The sequence below is a fragment of the Mercenaria mercenaria genome, chromosome 3, assembly GCF_021730395.1.
Source record: "Mercenaria mercenaria strain notata chromosome 3, MADL_Memer_1, whole genome shotgun sequence".
Classification (NCBI taxonomy): Eukaryota; Metazoa; Mollusca; class Bivalvia; order Venerida; family Veneridae; genus Mercenaria; species Mercenaria mercenaria.
The window spans coordinates 11,918,987-11,938,624 of NC_069363.1; the positions used below are offsets into that span (position 1 = coordinate 11,918,987).

At 36.5% G+C, this 19,638-nt stretch overlaps 1 protein-coding gene across 1 annotated transcript in view; it reads left to right on the forward strand.

Annotated features, from left to right (window-relative positions):
* LOC123525919 (lipoxygenase homology domain-containing protein 1-like) overlaps positions 1-19,638 on the forward strand; it is a 231,377-nt gene that overhangs the window by 38,307 nt on the left and 173,432 nt on the right. Inside the window, exons 13-20 of the mRNA XM_053537880.1 lie at positions 1,690-1,911; positions 3,406-3,583; positions 5,031-5,165; positions 11,246-11,272; positions 14,164-14,333; positions 16,160-16,385; positions 17,012-17,163; positions 17,349-17,506. Of these exons, the coding sequence (XP_053393855.1) occupies positions 1,690-1,911; positions 3,406-3,583; positions 5,031-5,165; positions 11,246-11,272; positions 14,164-14,333; positions 16,160-16,385; positions 17,012-17,163; positions 17,349-17,506 (1,268 nt within the window). The remainder of the gene's footprint in view (positions 1-1,689; positions 1,912-3,405; positions 3,584-5,030; positions 5,166-11,245; positions 11,273-14,163; positions 14,334-16,159; positions 16,386-17,011; positions 17,164-17,348; positions 17,507-19,638) is intronic.

Consider the following 19,638-nt stretch of genomic DNA (forward strand, 5'->3'; position numbering starts at 1 on the left):
ATTTTCTAGGTATATTCTGAAGTTTTGAAAAATCAGAGTTTAATCAAATTCTACATTGTAGAACAAATATCGATCCAAACGTGCAGAACTACCTTAAGGCTTCAACAACATCAAGTTCTTTAAATTTTGCTCCAATTCTCTCTCTGATGTAACCTTTGGGGCGTATATTGCCCTGCTTAGCAGAGCTCTTGTTATTATTAGCTTTTTATACGCCCGAAGGGACGTATTATGTTATGGTCCCGGTGTCCGTCTGTCCGTCCGTCCGAGCTCACATTTGCATACTTAGGTGGCTATAGGAACAATAGGTAACTGTACTTTTTCTTTGATGTAATTCATTCGGTAAGGCTTTTATGAGGGCTATTTTTCTCTTACGTGGCTAAAAGAACAATAGAGAGAACAAAAGAGTAGCCACATAAGTATCCATATGTAGGAACTTCCGTCTGTGTGTCCATCCTTCCGTTAGCAATTTCGTGTCCGCTCTTGAACCCCTTGAAGGATTTCAAAGAAACTTGACACAAATGTTCACCACACCAAGACGACATGCAGAGCGTATGTTTGGATGTCTCATTTCAAGGTCAAGGTCACACTTGGGGGTCAAAGGTCATATGAGTGTGTTTTGTGTCCGCTCTGTAACTCTTGAACTGCCTGAAGGATTTCGAAGAAACTTGGCACAAACGTTCATCACACTGAGACGACGTGCAGAGCGCATGTTTTGGATGACTCGCTTCAAGGTCAAGGTCACACTTAGGGGTCAAAGGTCATATATGACTGCTTTGTGTATATTGCTCTGCATTGCAGTACTCTTGTTTTTATTTGGCAAAATACCTTTTCGTTCTCTTACAATAATTTTTTATGCTCCTGAAGGGAGGCATATTAGTTTTCAACTGTCCGTCCGTTCGTTAGTTAGTTAGTTAGTTCGTCACAACGATAACTTTTTTGCATGAAGGCACTTTACTCGTGAACCACTGCACCCAGGACCTTCAAACTTCACATGCTGATAATACTTATTGAGTACACCACCCCTACTGACTCTGGGGTCACCAGGTCAAAGGTTAAGGTCACAGGGGCCAACGTTAACTTTTTTGCATGAAGGCACTTTGCTCGCGAACCACTGCACCCAGGACCTTCAAACTTCACATGCTGATAGTACTTATTGAGTACACCACCCCTACTGACTTTGGGGTCACCAGGTCAAAGGTCAAGGTGCTGTGGGGGCATTTGTCACCATTAGTGACAGCTCTTGTTTTTGAATTATTTCCCTTTTTTGTTACTATAAATAGCCTATAAATAGCTTATTTTGAAACTTTTTTATTATTGGCAGTAGGGAAAAACTGAGACCACTGTGGTATAACATGGATGGTACATCCAATTTTTAGATGTATTTTGACATAACTTTACCTAGTAAGAATTTTTTCTTGGACTTGGACATTTTTTTTTTTCGGAATTTCTTCTTTTTGTTGTTCCTGTCCTTTGAGCTTCAACATTCAAGTTCTTTAAATTTTGCTCCCATCCTCTGATGTAACCCTTTGGGTGTATATTGCCCCGCTTGGCGGCGCTCTTGTTGATTCTGCATTTAGAGAATTTACTATTTCCTTAGAAATAATGAAAATATTTGGTGACAAATTTGCAATGTTTATCATTGGGTAATCTCCCAAGTTTTCATTGTTGCATATATATTTGTATCTATAGGGAATGTTCCGACACAAGGGAGTGATTATGTTTGGCACATCATTGTTGCAAGCAGTGAATATTGTTAAGGAGAACAATACGCTAACAGGACGAGGAAAGCGTGGCGGTCCACAATCTCAGTTCAGAGTACACAAAGTTAGTCCTGGAGGCATTAGAATGTTTGAGAGTGTTGCTAATCCAGGAAAGTATATTCGACTCAGGGATGGAAAGATCGATTGTCTGGTAGGTGTAAGAACTTATTATCTAATATCTATTTTGCTGTAACCTATTTTCAGTTCTGGGTTTGCAATGATGTAATGGTAAAAGCCACTGACTTTAAATCACAGCTTTGGGTTTAAATCTTTCTCTTTAGAAGTTTCTCATGTAAAAAGCTGTCCACCTGTCTGATACAAAATTATTGGTTCTGCCCAGATACACAACCTCACCTAAAAAAATGACTTCTCAGATTGCTTTCTCAAACATTCAATGAGCCGCGCAATGAAAAAACCAACATAGTGGGTTTGCGACCAGCACGGATCAAGACCAGCCTGCACATATGCGCAGTATGGTCAGGATCCATGCTGTTTGCTTTCAAAGCCTATTGCAATTAGAGAAACCGTTAGCGAACAGCATGGATCCTGACCAGACTGCGCAGATGAGCAGGCTGATCTGGATTCATGCTGGTTGCAAAGCCACTATGTTTGTTTTCTCATGGCACGGCTTAAATTAATATAACAGGCCCAAGTTTAATTTGTTGTCAAAATGTTACTTCAAAAAAAATTGTTCTGTGTTCTGTTTTTACAGCTGTTAAGTGTATTTCTTTTTTCTGTAAAATGAGAAATATATGCTCGGGATTTGTTTCTGAAATTTTGCACTTTTTTGATTATTTTGAGAAAATTAGTTATCCCGAAATGGTACTGTACGTACATTTTTGTGCCTCTAAAAATTTAGGGTGTGCATTTAGAGTTGCCCTTGTCTGTACGTCCATTCCTCCGTCCAAGTTTTTGTCATGCATATCTCACAAAGTATTTGATCCAGAGTCATCAAACCTCAGAGGATTGTCATTTAGTGTGTGAACTTGTGTATCTGGTGTTTAAACTGGGATTTCACATGGCCCAACCATAGTTAAGCCCTTGATTTAGTCGAAAATATGCATAAAAAGGGCTTAAAAGTTTGCAACATGTGTCTAAAAAAGTACTTGACCTAGGAATATGAAATATCTAAGGAGCATTATTCACCATGTGAAGTTGTGCACCTGTTGTTTGTTTGATATTTCTCTCAGTCAGACCAGAGTTATGACCCGTGACTTAGAGAAAAATATGCATAAAAGGGCATACAAGTTTGTATAACATGGAATTTGACTTAAGAGGCATAAAACATCACAGGATTGTTATAAAGCTTGTGAAGTTGCATACCTGGTGACCTGTTTGGGGTTTTACTGAGCTAGAATAGAGTTATAGCCCTTGACTAAGTGGAAAATGCACATTGGGAGTGGTTAAAAGTTTGTGTTGCATATTTCTTTTAAAAAAATGACAAAGAGTCGTGAAACCAAGTACATTGACGGGAATGTGGAAACAGATCTAGTAATTACTTGATTAAACTGTACAATATATGACTTAACCAAGTTTCGTTGAATTTGGCCAAACAGAAATATCTTATATGACAGTAGTTTTCTTAAGATAAACCAATAGTTTTTATAAAAGTTGTATCATTTAAATCATTTTGCACATATTTCAGGGAGACAGAGGAGAAGAATCTCATTTTCTTATCCTACGACACAAGGACAAGGGTTATGTTACAATTCAGTCTGCTTCACAACGTGGACTCTTCATTGGAATGACTACAGATGGACGTATACACACGACTATAGATACAGGGGTCAGGAATATCTGGCTTTATCCAGAGGTTGTTGAATGTAAGACATTTTTGCTCATGTTGAGAGTATCATAATTGTTGATAACAGAAAGGAATCAGATCTGATTTTTATGCCCCAGAAGGGAGGCATATTGGTTTTCAACTGACCATCCGTTATTTTGTCACAACGTTAACTTTTTGCATGAAGGCACTTTACTCGTGAACCACTGCACCCAGGGCCTTCAAACTTCACATGCTGATAGTACTTATTGAGAACACGACCCCTACTTACTTTGGGGTCACCAGGTCAAAGGTCAAGGTCACAGGGGCCAATGTTAACTTTTTGCATGAAGGCACTTTACTCGCGAACCACTGCACCCAGGACCTTCCAACTTCACATGCTGATAGTACTTATTGAGTACACGGCCCCTACTGACTGGTGTCACTAGGTCAAAGGTCAAGGTCACAAGGGCCAGTGTTAACTTCTTGCATGAAGGCACTTTACTCGCGAACCACTGCACCCAGGACCTTCAAACTTCACATGCTGATAGTACACGACCCCTACTGACTTTGGGGTCACCAGGTCAAAGGTCAAGGTCACCAGGTCAAAGGTCAAGGCGCTGCGGGTGCATTTGTCACCATTAGTGACAGCTCTTTTTATGAGTATTTTATATTACATTAATATTAATTCAGTCAAACTTTTGGAAGTTTGGTCACATGAACAATATTTTATGTGATTGGACCTTATATTACTGTTAACAAAAAAAAAGAAGATATTTGTTTCCAGTCAATAACTTTTTGTAGGAGTTATGGCCCCTGACTTATTTTGTTTTTTAAGTTTTTTCATTACACAAGACCAGACTTCTTGTCCAGACTTACTCAAAAAAAAAGTTTGTGAAACATGTATGTTAAAATGTACTTGACCTAGAATCATGAAACATTAGAGGATTGTTTTATAGCCTGTGAAGTGTTCTCTTTAGTATTTTACTCAGCTAGGCCAGATTTATGGCTAACTATGTGAAAAATACACATAAGGTTCTTCAAAGTTTGTGTTGCAAACATCCTACAAATTATTTAACCTGAGTCATAAAACCATGTTACAGTGGCAGGAGTTGGGGCACCTGTGTCCTATGGACACACATCTAGTTTCTTACATAGGCACAATATTGAACAATCTGTTGTTGGGACTGATTGACGGCTCTTTGTTCTTGAGGTCAAGGTCACTATTACTTTGCAAGAATTAGCATTTTCAGTCCATAACCTTTTAATGGGAAGTTTTGCATTTTTATGTTGTTTTCTACGCGAATATGTTTTGGCACATTTCCTTAATACTTTGAAAACCTAGTATTTTATTTGCTAAGGAACTTTTTACCTTCTTACCAGTTTCTTTGGATGTAAACAATGAAAAAAAATTCTAATGGCATGTGTGCTAAAAATGGTGACAGTGTTAAAAATGGTGTAAAAGCAAAAAATGCCCACAGAACTTTGGCATTTCTGCTGTTTTCCAGGGGGAATGCCCAAGAAGAAGAGCACAGAGGTTTATGAAGAAGAGGGGGTGCAGCAGCGCATGCAGCGGGAAATTACACCTGAGCTAGAGCCCATATCATCTGTAGAAACTCCAAAACCAGTCAGCCAATTTGCAGGTAGGTCACTAGACTGTGTCATAACATTTATGTAGAATTATGCTACAAGTAGACATAATATTTTTAATGAGATTAGAAGATGGGATTGAACAAGTAGGAAAATCAACTTGATAGTTGCTAGTATCTAATGCATGTGGCAGTCAAATATGGCCTTAGTATCATGCTTTTTTTTATTTTGTGAAAATTGGGAATTTTTACGTTACAAACACATTTTTGCAGTAGATAGTTACTGATTTCTTCAGCTCATCTGAACTTTGTTCAGGGTGAGCTATTAGTATAGGTGGTTGGCCCAGGATCCTGTGTCAACATTTTAACTTAAACATATTCTCCTCTAAAACCATTTGATGGCAGTTGATATAACCTGGTCTGGATGTTTCTTGAATGGTCTTCTAGCAAAGTTATTCAAATAATTCCATTCTATGCTGAATTCAGTTTGCCATGGCAACCAAAGGGAAAAACTTTTCATTACCAAAACTGCAGGCCTTGAGCTTAAATACTTGGTATGTAGCATTTACTAATGTCCTCAAATTTTGTTCAGACCATGCCCCTAGAGCTCAAAACCAACAGAACTTTGGCATTTCTGTGGTTCATTTGTTTTGCATGGACTTAATCAGAAAAACTTCAAAAAACCAAAGCTTAGATATTTGGTGTATAGCATTGTCTAGTGGTCCTCTGCCATGTGTTTACAGATCATTCCCCTGAGGTCAAATTTGGCTTTGCCTGAGGTTCATTTATTTACAGAGACTTCTATAAGAAGAACTTTAAGAAAATCTTCTTGTCTAAAACCTTAAGGTCTGAAGCTTAGGTATTTGAAATGTAGTATTGTGTAGTGCCTCTCTGCCAAGTTTGTTTCAAATAATGTCCCTGGATTTAAAATTTGCCCTGCCTTGGGGCTCAATTGTTAACCAGGTTTTCAACGAAAACCTGAGTTATTAGATTTGGGTATGTCGTTGGTGGGGTGGGCGGGCGGCGGCGTCAAACTGGTGTTTCCGGTCAGTAACTTTTGTTTCGGTAAAGATATTTGAATAAAACTTGGTATGTATGTAGCTTATATCAAGACAAAGGCTGGGATTGATTGTGGGGTTTCTGGGGTCAAGGTCAAGGTCACTGTTACTTAAAATAGAAAAAGGGTTTCCGGTCAATAACTCAACTTAGGAATGAGCTATCATGATGAAACTTGGTGTATAGAAAACTTATATAAAGTTGTAGCTTGGGATTGATTTTGGGGTTTCTGGGACCAAGTCAAGGTCATTGTTACTAAAGTTAGGGTTAGGGTTAAGAGTTAGGGTTTAGGGGTTAGGGTTAGGGTTGTGCTTTAAAGTGGTGCACTGTGATTCAGTATACTTTTCTATTCTTATAAAAAGTGTTGAAAACCTGGTTTCGTGGCATTGCCGGGTTTCTTGTTTTACATTTTTATTGAAATATCATTAAAAAATCTTCTTGTCTAAAACCGTAATGTTCTGAGCTTAAATATTTGGCTGGTAGCATTGTATGTAAGTAGTCCTCTACAAAAATTTTCAAATCATGCCCTTGGGGTCAGATTTGCCAGCACACTTGTTTTACATAGACGTATACCGGATATTTTTTAAAATCTTCTTGTTTAAAACCTCAAGCCCTTGAGCTTAAGAATTTGGTATGAAGCTATTTTTAGTGTTCCTTGTTTAAATCATGCCATTCGGGTTAAAATTGTCCCTGCCCAGGAGTCACTTTTTATGCCCCCTGCCATAAAATGGTGGGGGGCATATAGTGTTACTCCTGTCAGTGTGTGTGTCTGTGTGTGTGTTTGTGTGTTCGGGAAAGGGTGGTGTTCGTGTCTTGGCCATAACTTTGACATGCATGGTCCGAGTTTAGAATAATTTGACACAAATGATAAGCATGGATAGACGATGTGTCATGCGCAAAACCATTTCACTAGCTCAAAGTTCAAGGTCACAGTCCTTGGTTGAACTTAGCCAATTTTCACTACATATATACTGATAATGTGCTCTTCGTATCTGGTCCATAACTTTGACATGCATGGTCTGATTTCAAAATATTTTGACACAAATGGTAAGCATAGATAGACGATTGTCTTGCGCAAAAACCATTTCACTAGCTCAAAGGTCAAGGTCACAGTCCTTGGTTGAACTTAGCCAATTTTCACTACATATACAGAATCCTAAATTTTCTGGTTTTCGTACAATATTTTTTTTTGTAAATAAATAGGGCCAAGGGGCCTTCTTTTCGTTTTTGAGCAGTACCATGCCAGTGACCTTTCTCTTGTTATGGGGACATCCATGTCTGTGACACATTTCGAGTTTCACCTAGACTTAGGTCAGAAAATCTTTCAAAAAAAATTTGTATGATGCTGCAAGACCCAGAGCTTAGACATTTGGTATGTTGCATAATGTAGTAGTCTTAAACCAAGTTCATTCAAATCCTTCCCTTGAGGTCAAAATTGGCCCAACCCATGGTCATCAAGAGCTTTACATAGTCTTACAGTGGAAAAACTTGAATAATTTTGTCTAGAACCTCAAGGTCTAGAGCTTACATTTCTGGTACAATATATTGTAGAGCTTGGGTATATGACATAGTATTGTGCGGAGGACCTCTACTGAGAAATGTGTACTCACTTGAGACAGGTGAGCGATATAGGGCCATCGTGGTCCTCTTGTCTGTTTTTGTGGAAATGTTGTTGAGAAAAGTATGTAAAAAAGTCTTACCATTCTTAACTCTGTTTTAGGGAATAGTTTTGATTGGTTTTAGTAATAAGAAGTTTTTAGTAATAAGAAGTTCTGAAAATTTCAGGAGAAGTCTTTTTCCTTTCATACAAGTAGGTTGCTGAAACACATTGCATGAATGTGAGCATGAAGTCACTTTGATAAAATATAGCTTGCATGAAAATAGTCTTTTATTTGTATCGCACACTTCCTTTATTTTATGCTTTGTATATGTGTGTAACTTTGTTTTACAAATTTTTTAGTAACTTGTGTAAATCACTTGGATGTTACGATGATGAATCATGTGTGGAAATACTTATAGTATTTTTAAAATGATTCACAGAATTTACGAAAAGTACATGTGTAGCTCCATTAACAAATTGGCAACCAATTTGAGTTTGCAAAAGGAGCTAGTAATAAGCATAAGTCTTAAATTGTCTGGAAACTTTCATCAGCTGTCTTCAGTTATATTTTGAACCTGTAGGACCAGATTGCTTGAAATTTGCTATATTCTTAGATTTGAAAGTTCATAAAGCTTTTTGAATTCAGACCTTTGCTAGGGATGTCTGTTTTCAGTAATTTTAAGAACTGGTTAACCAATTAACTGTTGACATCCCTACTTTTCAGCTCACATGACCACAAAGTGCTCAAGATCAGGGGTCACACTGGGATTTTTTTTCTCTGAGCCACTGCTTTTTCTGAAGACAAAATTATGAGGCCAACAATGGCGAAGCGCATAGCATTGACATTCTTGTAGGACTACATTATATCATTACATCATAGCTATAATCAATACTTACAATTTCTGCTTATCTAAAGCATTTTTTATTTGTTTTTGCCCAAACTAACCCTCGGCAGTCATTGAAAATTTGCTATAGATCAACGGCCGATTGCTCATAAAATCTTATCAAGCGCACAAAATGATGATTATAATTATCCAGTTTGTTATTCAATAATCTAATTATCGCCAATTAACTGCCTGATCAAATAAAAATTTTGCAAATTGGCTTCCTCCCTTTCAATAATGCCATTAACGGATGTTGTTTGTCTACACAGATTGTCGATTTTTCACACCTTTTGGCTCGTAAAACTGACAATATTCGTAGTTTTGCAGACAGACATAGCTTCGGGCCATTTTCGCCAATTAGAAAATTTCAGAGCCACATTTAATTTTTTGTCGCAAATGGCTCAAGTGGCGATCGACAGCGTGACCCCTGAAGATGAGCTGTTGTGATCACTCTGTGTCCATCCTCCGTCGTCGTCATTGCCATCCGTCATAAACAATTTTGACTGTTTACACCTTAGAGGTCATAATTTTGGCACAATCTTTATGAAACTTGGGTCAGAATGTACCCTTAAAAAAATCCCACTCAGGTGTGTTACTGAGTTATCTGGGATCAAAATCTAGGTCACTAGGTCAGTTAATAGGAAAACTTTGTTTACACTCTAGAGGCCACAGTTTTACCTAATCTTCATAAAACTTTGTTAAAATGTTTGTCTGTAAAACGTCTAGGTCAGGTTTGAAATTGGATTACCTGAGGTCCAAACTAGGTCACTAGGTCAGATCATATAAAAATATTCTTAACGCTCAAAAGGTTACTTTCTCTTCTTGATTATCATAAATATTTGTCAGAATGTTTGAATGTTTATCTAAATGAAATATAGGGCAAGCTTAAAATTGGATTACCTGAGGTCGAAAACTAGGTCACTAGGTCAAATCATTCAAAAACCTCTTTGACACTATAAAGGCTACTTTTTATGTCTCCCACCACACAGTGGTGTGGGAGACATACTGATTTACTCCAGTCTGTGTGTCTGTATGTCACAAAGCTTGTCCGCACTCTAAATCGAACATTTCTCATCCGATCTTCACCAAACTTCAACAAAATGTGTCTGCCAATAAGTGCTCAGCCAAGTTGGATAACTAGCCAAATCGGCTTAGGCACTTCGGAATTATGGCCCTTGTTTTACCAAAAACGCTCACATTTCTTGCGCAGTTTTACCCCTAAACCGGCGCCTATACTACTAGTAGTATAGGCGTCCTTTCGGTGTCAAGAAAGCGCATGCACATGTGGATTAAGTAAACAGTATATGAAGACTGACTTACTATTTATATGATTAGGAAGTTGTGGTAGACATGCGCTTTTCTCAAAAGCATCTCTAGTTCCATTTTGTGTTCAGAAAACTTCGCCAGAATGTTTGTCTCCGTGAAATCTAGGTCAGGTGTAGACCTGGTTTGCTCTATGTAAATAAGAACTAGATTAGACAAGGTCAAATTGTAGAAAAACCTTGTTAACACTCTAGAGGCTACATTTTCCATTTGATAGTCCTATAAAATTTGCATGATATCTTGTCTGTTATTGTGTTTCGATATCATTGTGCCCCCAGCCTCTTACCCATCCCTCTCCCCTCCCCCCACCAATCACACACATACATACCCACTACGATTTATTATGTTTCCCACCACACAGTGGTGTGGGAGACATATTGATTTACTCCTGTCTGTCTGTCTGTCTGTCTGTCTGTCTGTGTGTGTGTGTGTGTCTGTCACAAAGCTTGTCCGCACTCTAAGTCGAACATTTCTCATCGGATCTTCACCAAACTTGAACAAAATGTGTTTGACCGTAAGACCTCGGCCAAGTTCGATAACTAGCCAGATCCGCTTAGGCACTTTGGAATTATGGCCCTTGAATTACTGATTGGATCCATTCATCTAGACCATCCAGAGAAACTAGTCGTTTTTCATTGGGCAGCACTGTCACAAAGCTTGTTTGCACTCAGAGTCGAACATTTCTCATCGGATCTTCACCAAACTTGAACAAAATGTGTTTGACCATAAGACCTCGTCCAAGTTCGATAACTAGCCAAATCTGCTTAGGCACTTTTGAATTATGGCCCTTAAATTACTGATTGGATCCATTCATCTAGACCATCAGGGAAACTAGTCATTTTTCATTGGGCAGTTGTGGGAGACATGCGCTTTTCTCAAAAGCATCTCTAGTTTGATAGAAAGTTTTAAAATATTCTTGTCAGAAAACACTGGCATTATTTCAAAGTAACTTCACAGACATTTTCCTTTCATAACCATCTACCAAAACTGTTCAAGTAAGCAATATAACTCAAGAGAGCGGTCTAGGGCCATTATGGTCCCTTTGTTTATATATTTATACTGTATTTCCAGTATGCATATAGTTAATACTCTAAAAGAAAACACTGGTCCAATGTCAGAATAATTTCACAAACATGTATATTTTCCATTGGGAGGAAATTTATTATATGTCAGTAACACCAGTGTTAGTATTTTTATGTTGTAAATATCATATCATTAGGTTTGGAGTACAGAAATGATTACTTTAATATGAACTGTATTATTTTTAAAAGAAGAGACAGCAGATGAGGAAGTTGAAGGTATATATTTACTGACCTTTCCCTTACCCCACACCTAGTTACACCCTTGTGTGTTTTCCTGTATAGTATCCTTTAATCTTCGATCACTTGTAGATTAATAATTCTCTTTAACATGTAGATATAGCATCGATATGGGTGTGTTTTGCTCTTGTTGGTTGGTTGGTCTGTTGGCCCATGGATCAGTCTATTGGTCCATAGGTTGGTCTGTTGGCCCATGGATCAGTCTATTGGTCCATAGGTTGGTCTGTTAGCCCATTAGATCAGTTTGTTGGTCCTTAATGTCACTCTGTTAGCATATGGGTTGTTCTTTTGGTCCAATAGTAAATATATAGTTTCAGATCAATAGAAATAAAGATGATTGGCTGTTTTTATTAGATGGCTCATATTGTATTGTTTGTTAGCAGGTTAAAGGTCAAGGTTAAAACTTGAGCCATTCAAGAACAATTAGGCTTGCTGATGTCAAATGACATAGATTTCCTATGGTCTTGATGACCTCTATAGTTTTTAGTCAAATGTAAATTTAAGGACACAATACTGTAAATCCAGTATTATTCGCGGTGTTTTAATTTTCGCTATTTTTCGCGAATCGGGTACATCGCAGAATCATGAATCGGCGTAAATATCCTTCCATAACATACAGACATATTCGAAAATATGTCTAAAATACGGTTAAGTTCAGCAATGAATACTAGCTGCCTATACATCGATGTTTATTGAATGAATTTCAATTCATTTCACATTTCAATACGTTATGAATAGTTCATGTAGAATATAATGCTTGAGGTTACATTTACATGCAGCTGGCAGTTAACAGAGAGCATCTTCTGGATGCACTTCGTATATGTCAAACAAGCAGAGCGCGTGTTGTCCAAGGAGAAGATTTAAATCATCCCTTATCTTCTCAACAAACCTGATCTTTTTACACATTTTGTTTAGACAACAATAGGGATAAGCGGACAATTTATCACACCATTGTATTATATACTTGTACCTTGACTATTTATGAAATGGCTGTAACAAACATTTTATCAGCTATTAAGTGTAATAAGAATAATCGCCAGTAAATTGAATAAAGGATTTAAAGACTCAATTATTTCAGTCTGTATGAATAAAGTAACCGATTGCTAAAACGAAATAAACGTTACAGACCATGTGTGTTGACGAGTCTTTGGCATGCATAAATTTGGTACGGTACAGAAAAATTGGCATTGATATAATCACAACTTTCGGAACTGAAATTTCGCTAACGTGAGATAAGAACCTTCGCGAATTTAAATTTCTTACCCTTCCGTCGTGAATTTATAAATCCACGAAATAATTCAGAGTGCCGGAATTCGCGAAATAAAGATCACGCTAATATAAAGTGATTTACAGTAACATTGTATCTAAAGTAGTCTCCAGTCAGTTACTTAAAGCTTGGGCCTTTGGCTGCCAAACCTCATACGATGACTGCCAGTGGTCGGTAGATGATGCCTGTTATTTCTTGGCTTAGTATTTAAAACATAACTGTGACTTGGTGTGTAAAAACTGGAGAATGCTTGTTCCAACGGCTGTCAAACTTCATTGACCAAATTGCCTGTTGTTAGTAGATTACCCCATTGTTTTAAGGATAAGTATTGTCATGGTGACTGAAAATTGTTTTTGATCAATGACTAGGGATTATTTGTGCCAATATAATATGTCATACGTTATAGGATGATTGCCTGTAATTGGTGGATGACTCTCTTTTGTGTTTTGGAGGTACGATGTCAAAGGTCAAGGTCACATAGGACTTTGACTGAAAATTACAAAACTGGATACCTTTGATAGGCCATCATTAGGGCATACGTGTTTTGCCAACAGCTCTTGTCAAGTTGTTTGCTAAACATAATATATTTCTAGAACTTTACTTTTCTAGTGTTCTTTACAAAAGTGTACATAACCTGTGCAAAATGGGCAGTGTCCTGTCCCTTTTATGTTGAAAAAGTCCCAACATTATGTATATCTATGTGCCTTCTCCACTGTGAAGAAGAAATGAAAAAATTCATATCTTGATATTTGAATAACATTTTATCTGTGTAGAACATTTAATTTTTCTTATTTCTCTGTTAAAATCAACACTCTTCATGTTTTTTATTTCTTCTTGTTTATATGCTTTTCGATGTATTAAAAATGTTGTTATATGTTAGTAGTAAATTTATACTTGTGAAACAATCATTTTTAAACTTAAAGTATTTTCTGATCAGTCTTGAAGTCTGTCAGTACTATTGTTATTCTGACTATACATCTGGTATTCAATATTTCACATTCAAGCATAAAACTGCTGCGATTGTTGTTTTAAATGTATGAACAAGGAGATCATGTGTTGTTAAGAAACCTTTTATACATGCTCATTCTATAGCTGCACATAAACAGATGTTAGTCGTATAACACATAACTGAAACAAGTCTAAAAGGAAATGAATACTTATTGACAGAGTTTTTTATGTAATTTTGCTTTTTACACATTATATGCTGGAATAAAAGGCTCAGGCACCAACCAATTACTTGGGATATGCAGATGTTCTAACAGGAGAAAACATGCTTTATCGCAACAATCTAAACTTGCAATAAACCTGATCATAAGGCATCAGAACACATATTTGTCTGGAAGAGGAAAAGCATATTATTTAAACTGAAAGCTGACATTACATTCAAATGTCTATGAAATAGACTAGATATGCAACTAGAATTGGGCCATATAAGGAAATCATGTGACCATAAAAAGAGATTTCATTGATCAATGAAACTGCTTGTCAGTGGAAGTGGATATTTGTTGCAGTGATAAGGAATATGCCTGATTTCACCAGCATCTATCTAGAGAGAGGTTTATTAAAAACTACTGAAATAAATTTGATGTTTCTGAACTTTCAGAAGGCGACTGGAGTATACATGTCAGCACAATGTCAGCATTGAAAGATGGAGATGTGGCATTGATTGCCTATGGTGACAAGAATGGAGTTACTGAGAACAGTGGACCAATCATATTAAGTGGTCCTCCAGGACGTCCCATCTTCCAAGTTGGTAATGAGGATGAATTCAGGGTAAGTAACATGTGTCCTTACTTTATTATTGTTTCTAATACTTAATTATATTTCACAGAGTATTGACAAATTTTGTTCAGCAGAAATTATTGTTATCAGAGTTCATAGTGTACTGAAAATAGAATTACTATCAAGGACTTTCTTAATTATTACATAATTATCTTCAAACTGCAAATTCAAATTTTTGATTTGCCCCATGTGGTTCTGGGATGATCTATGTATGAAAAGAATTGGAACCACTGCCTTACCCTTGCATGATCGTAAGAGGCGACAAATAGGGTCTTAACACTTAGTTTTGCTGTAACTCTGTGAGTCCAGCAGGTATGCAAATTTTGATTCCATACCTCATGTTTTTATTTTGATGTAAATGAGATGTGAAACCAAAATTTGTAGTCCTGTTTGGCGCCATATAACCTATACTTTGTTGGTGCGCCTTAAAACCCAAATAAATAAATAAATAAATAAATTTTTCATTTTGATGTTCAAATTTAAGATCGGGTGCATGATGTCATTTACGACATCATATTTGACATGTGTCATCTCTTTATATATAAAATGTTTATTAATTAATGGCAATATTTTCAGTTTTACTGATTTATATAGTGGCTGCATATATAATGAAAAGGTTATTAGCATTGCATGGAGAAATATGCAGTGTTTTATTTTTTCGCCGAATAATATTGTGTTCCTAGAGTCGCACAATATTTCCACTACAGAACCTGAGAAATTTTCTCTATACAAAGCTAATAACCTGCAATTATGTGATATTAATTATGTGCTGTTGAACAGTTCAATTTGTTACTGATGAGAATATTTAAGAACAAGTAAGGAGAATGTTTTCATATAGAGTAGTTTTTGTTTCAAGGATGGAGATCTGTTTGGAAAGGTAAATTCACCGCTAGTTTCCCATGTGTATAACATTGTATGATGTTCTGTGTTGAGTTTTTAATATGTGTATTCATTTGTCAAACATGCCCACCCAGTTGGCTCACTAGGGAGAGTGCAGATCTACAGATCGCACTATTGTGAGTTTGATTCCGGGGCGAGGTGCATGACATACGTGATGATTTGATAGAAGACTTTTTGTCTGAAATAATTCATCTTCCACCTCTGGTTCATCGGGGAAGTTGGCAGTGACTTCGGGAGAAAAGGTTTGTACTGGTACAGAATCCAGGAACATTGGTTAGGTTAACTGCTGTTACATAACTGAAATACTGTTGAAAAATGGTGTTAAACCCAAAGCAAGAAAACAGGTTTGTTGAGTGAAATGGCTCATTTTGGTAGTGAATAGCTTCATGCTAGGAGTGTAGACAATGTTTGATTTTGCTATTTGTTGTCCATGTGCTTTCCTTTGATGACCTTTATGTGATTTAAATCCATCGATGTTTAAGTAAATTTAACTTTTTGTTGATTTTTGTCACTAAAGGCATGCCAACTTAGCCTTGGCAAGTTTGAATGTTTTAATTCACGTAGTGAGCAAGTTTGGGAAAATGTGATTTAGTTCCTTTGTTCTCCACCTTTGATTAATGATAGGAAGTTGTGAAAATGTACATGGAGTACATAAAGCCATTTCATATCTGAAATAATGTTAACCAAGATCAAACTTGTTAATAGGCCTGTATTTAGTATTAATGTTAATGTTCAGAAGGTTTTGTCATTTGCTTATAGAGAACTCAGTTTATGCTTAATGAAATTAACCAACTTTCAGCACTTAGATTAATTTAAGTATTTTTAAAAAAATGGATAAGATCTATGATAAAAAGCTTGATCTATTAACAGAGGAGACAGGAAGTTAAAAAATATATTTATTTGTACACTTTATATAGGCTAACTTACTGAAGATTGGTAGAATGTTCAAGATAAGATTAGAACTAATCCCGAAGGTGTCAACAAAAGACCCGAGTTGGCGGGTTAAGGATGTCCGCATGCAGGACCTCAACACTAATGAAGTGCTCAAGTTCAATTTTGAGCGTTTCCTCTCTCGAGATGAAGAAGATGGGGAAATCATGCGGGAGCTGCCGGTTCAGAGGCCTGGAGAAAATGTTCTACCTGGTAGGTACCAAACTAATAACCATGTCTTATCTCAAAATTCACTCTAACCTCTCACTCCTACCCCCTGTTACAATTAAATAACTAAAATCAGTTGTGTGTTGAACTAAAGACTTTCAAATGAGAAGTATTGTGTTCAGTTGCTGAAGGAGAAGAATTTATTCTGTGACAGTTTGATAGACTGTGCCTGAGGTTTTCTTCATTTTTACTTGAGAACAGGTCAGTGCTGGTAATGCAGAACTAAAATTAGAAATACTTGGGAGGGAAGAATTTTCTGTGATGTAGCCATTTCTGATTATTTTTAAAAAATAGTGTTTGAAAGAACTATAAAGATTTTTATTACTTTCAGAGGAAATGTAAAGGTGCTTGCCTAAATCTTGCCTAAATCTTGCAGAATTAGTGTCTATCTGAATCACAAAATAACGGTTCAACTAAACACTAGATATTTTTGGTTAAAAAGTTTGTTTTTATGAGGAAATTTTAGCTTATGGATTGGTTGTTAAATGTTGCAATTGCATACTTAATCCTAAAATAATGTTTTTACCATGATGGAAGATTTTGAATTAGTGAAGTTACAGACAAGAAGTTGCATTCTGAACTACAAATTTATTTTTTCTTATTTGTTTCAGTTCATCATTACATGGTGATGGTGTATACAGGAAAAGAGGACTTTGCAGAAACTGATGCCCCTGTCTATATCACTGTGCATGGACAGAAAGGTGATTGGGGCAAACGGTACCTCCTTACCTCAGACACTGACGTCAAATTTAGGAAAGGACAGGTAAAAAATTAAAGATATATTAGATATACCGCATTCATACTGATACAAAGTACAAATTTTTTAAATGTTTTGTTAAATATTTGAATTAGTAAGACATGAAATTGGCAGGAGGCAAAGATTAAGAAAAAATGAGAATTCTATTGTTGGATTTCACAGGATGTTCAAATTTTATGTTGCCATTTCAGGTTGATACGTTCTACGTTGAGGCAGTATCGCTAGGTGACCTACAGCGTTGTGTTATAGGTCACGATGGAACTGGGGCTGGGGAGGGCTGGTACCTGGAACAAGTTGTGATCAAAGAAGACAGACTTTCAACAGAGGAATATGTGTTCCCTTGTAACAGGTCTGTAAATTTTTGCTCTTAGCATATTTAAGAATATAGTCTGTGTCTGTTCATGGGAGATAACTCTGGAGGCTATTCAAGCTTCAAATAATCATGTCCGTCTTCTAACTGAAATAGTGCTAAACCCTGAAACAAACAAATCTTCTCAAAGCAATAGTCAGGGCTAACAGGAAATTTGCTGAGTTAGTAAAAGCAAAAATGTAGTAGTTCAAAAAATTATTTCAAAGAATAAAAAAAAAAGAAGATTATTTTGTCAGCAGCCAGACCATTAGTAAAAGGATAAGGGCTTGCATTGGCTTAGCTGAACACCACTTTAGAAATTCATGCCAATATATTTGTGGAGATATTTCTTACTCTTGATGTAAAACTGGTTACAATTTTAATACTTTATACCTGTTGATCTGTCTCATTATTCAGCTATTGACCTTCTAATATATGTTTATGTAGTTGCCAAAGTACAGAATTGTGTCTTTAATTTGAAATTTAATGTCAAGGAAATGTAAAAGAAACAAGTTGTTATCTGCTGTTATATCAAAAACTTGAGATAAGGAAGACATACAGTTCAAATGATGATTATGTTATTACCCTTCCGGCACCTTGACTATACATGCAAAGTTTTCAGTTCCTGTATATAATAGATAATGTTATATATCATACTGGTTGAATAATAATGTGAAACAAAATATTATTCTTCAGTACTTTATTGCTTGAATGTCCATTCTGATGACTGTAATTACACTGCTATTCATCAGAACATTGGTAAATTGCTAAAAACTTCTGTACAAAATCTAATGTGCATTTTCTGGTTGTGGTGTAGAATTCTTTCGTATCAAGAAGCCATCTAGCTGGCGTATGGTAGGTCAGTGGTTCTACCCAGGTGCCCATTTGGGATGAAATTATGCCTGGAGGGGCACCTGTGCTGTTCCTCCACCATCAAAAGCTGGAAAGTTGCCATATAACCTATAATTGTGTTTATGTGATGTTATCCTGAACAAACACTAAACAAATGCATTTTTAGCTCATCTGATTTTTTGAAAAAAAATGATGAGTTATTGTCATCACTTGAGCGGTTGTCGGCGTCGGCGTCGGCGTCGGCGTTGCCTGGTTAAGTTTTATGTTTAGGTCACCTTTTCTCCTAAACTATCAAAGCTATTGCTTTGAAACTTGGAATACTTGTTCACCATCATAAGCTGACCCTGTATAGCAAGAAACATAACTCCATCTTGCTTTTTGCAAGATTTATGGCCCCTTTTGTACTTAGAAAATATCAGATTTCTTGGTTAAGTTTTATGTTTAGGTCAACTTTTCTCCTAAACTATCAAAGCTATTGCTTTGAAACTTAAAATACTTGTTCACCATCATAAGCAGACCCTGTACATCAAGAAACATAACTCCATCTTGCTTTTTGCAAGATTTATTGCCCCTTTTGGACTTAGGAAATCAGTTTTCTTGGTTAAGTTTTATGTTTAGGTCAGCTTTTATCCTAAACTATCAAAGCTATTGCTTTAAAACTTGCAACACTTGTTCACCATCATAAGTTGACCCTGTACAGCAAGAAACATAACTCCAACTGCTTTTTGCAAGATTTATGGCCCCTTTTGGACTTAGAAAATATCAGATTTCTTGGTTAAGTTTTATGTTTAGGTCAACTTTTTCTCTTAAACTATCAAAGCTATTGCTTTGAAACTTGCAACACTTGTTGACCATCATAAGCTGACCCTGTACAGCAAGCAACATAACTCCATCCTGCTTTTTGCAATAATTATTGCCCTTTTTGGGCTTAGAAAATAATTTTCTTGGTTGAGTATTATGTTTAAGTCAACTTTTCTCATAAACTATCAAAGCTATTGCTTTAAAACTTGCAACAGTTTTTCACCATCATAAGTGGACACTGAACATCAAGAAACATAACTCTAACCTGCTTTTTGCAAGAATGATGGCCCTTTTTAGACTTAGAAAATCATGGGTAGGACAATATTTCTAGTACACAAAAAAAATCAGATGAGCGTCAGCACCCGCAAGGCGGTGCTCTTGTTAGCTAAAATGTTGATGTCTGGTTGTTAAGTAGCTGCTGATTGAAAGTAACTGTGAAATCATTTAATTTGGAGGGCATGCTTTGTTTTGGCCAAAAT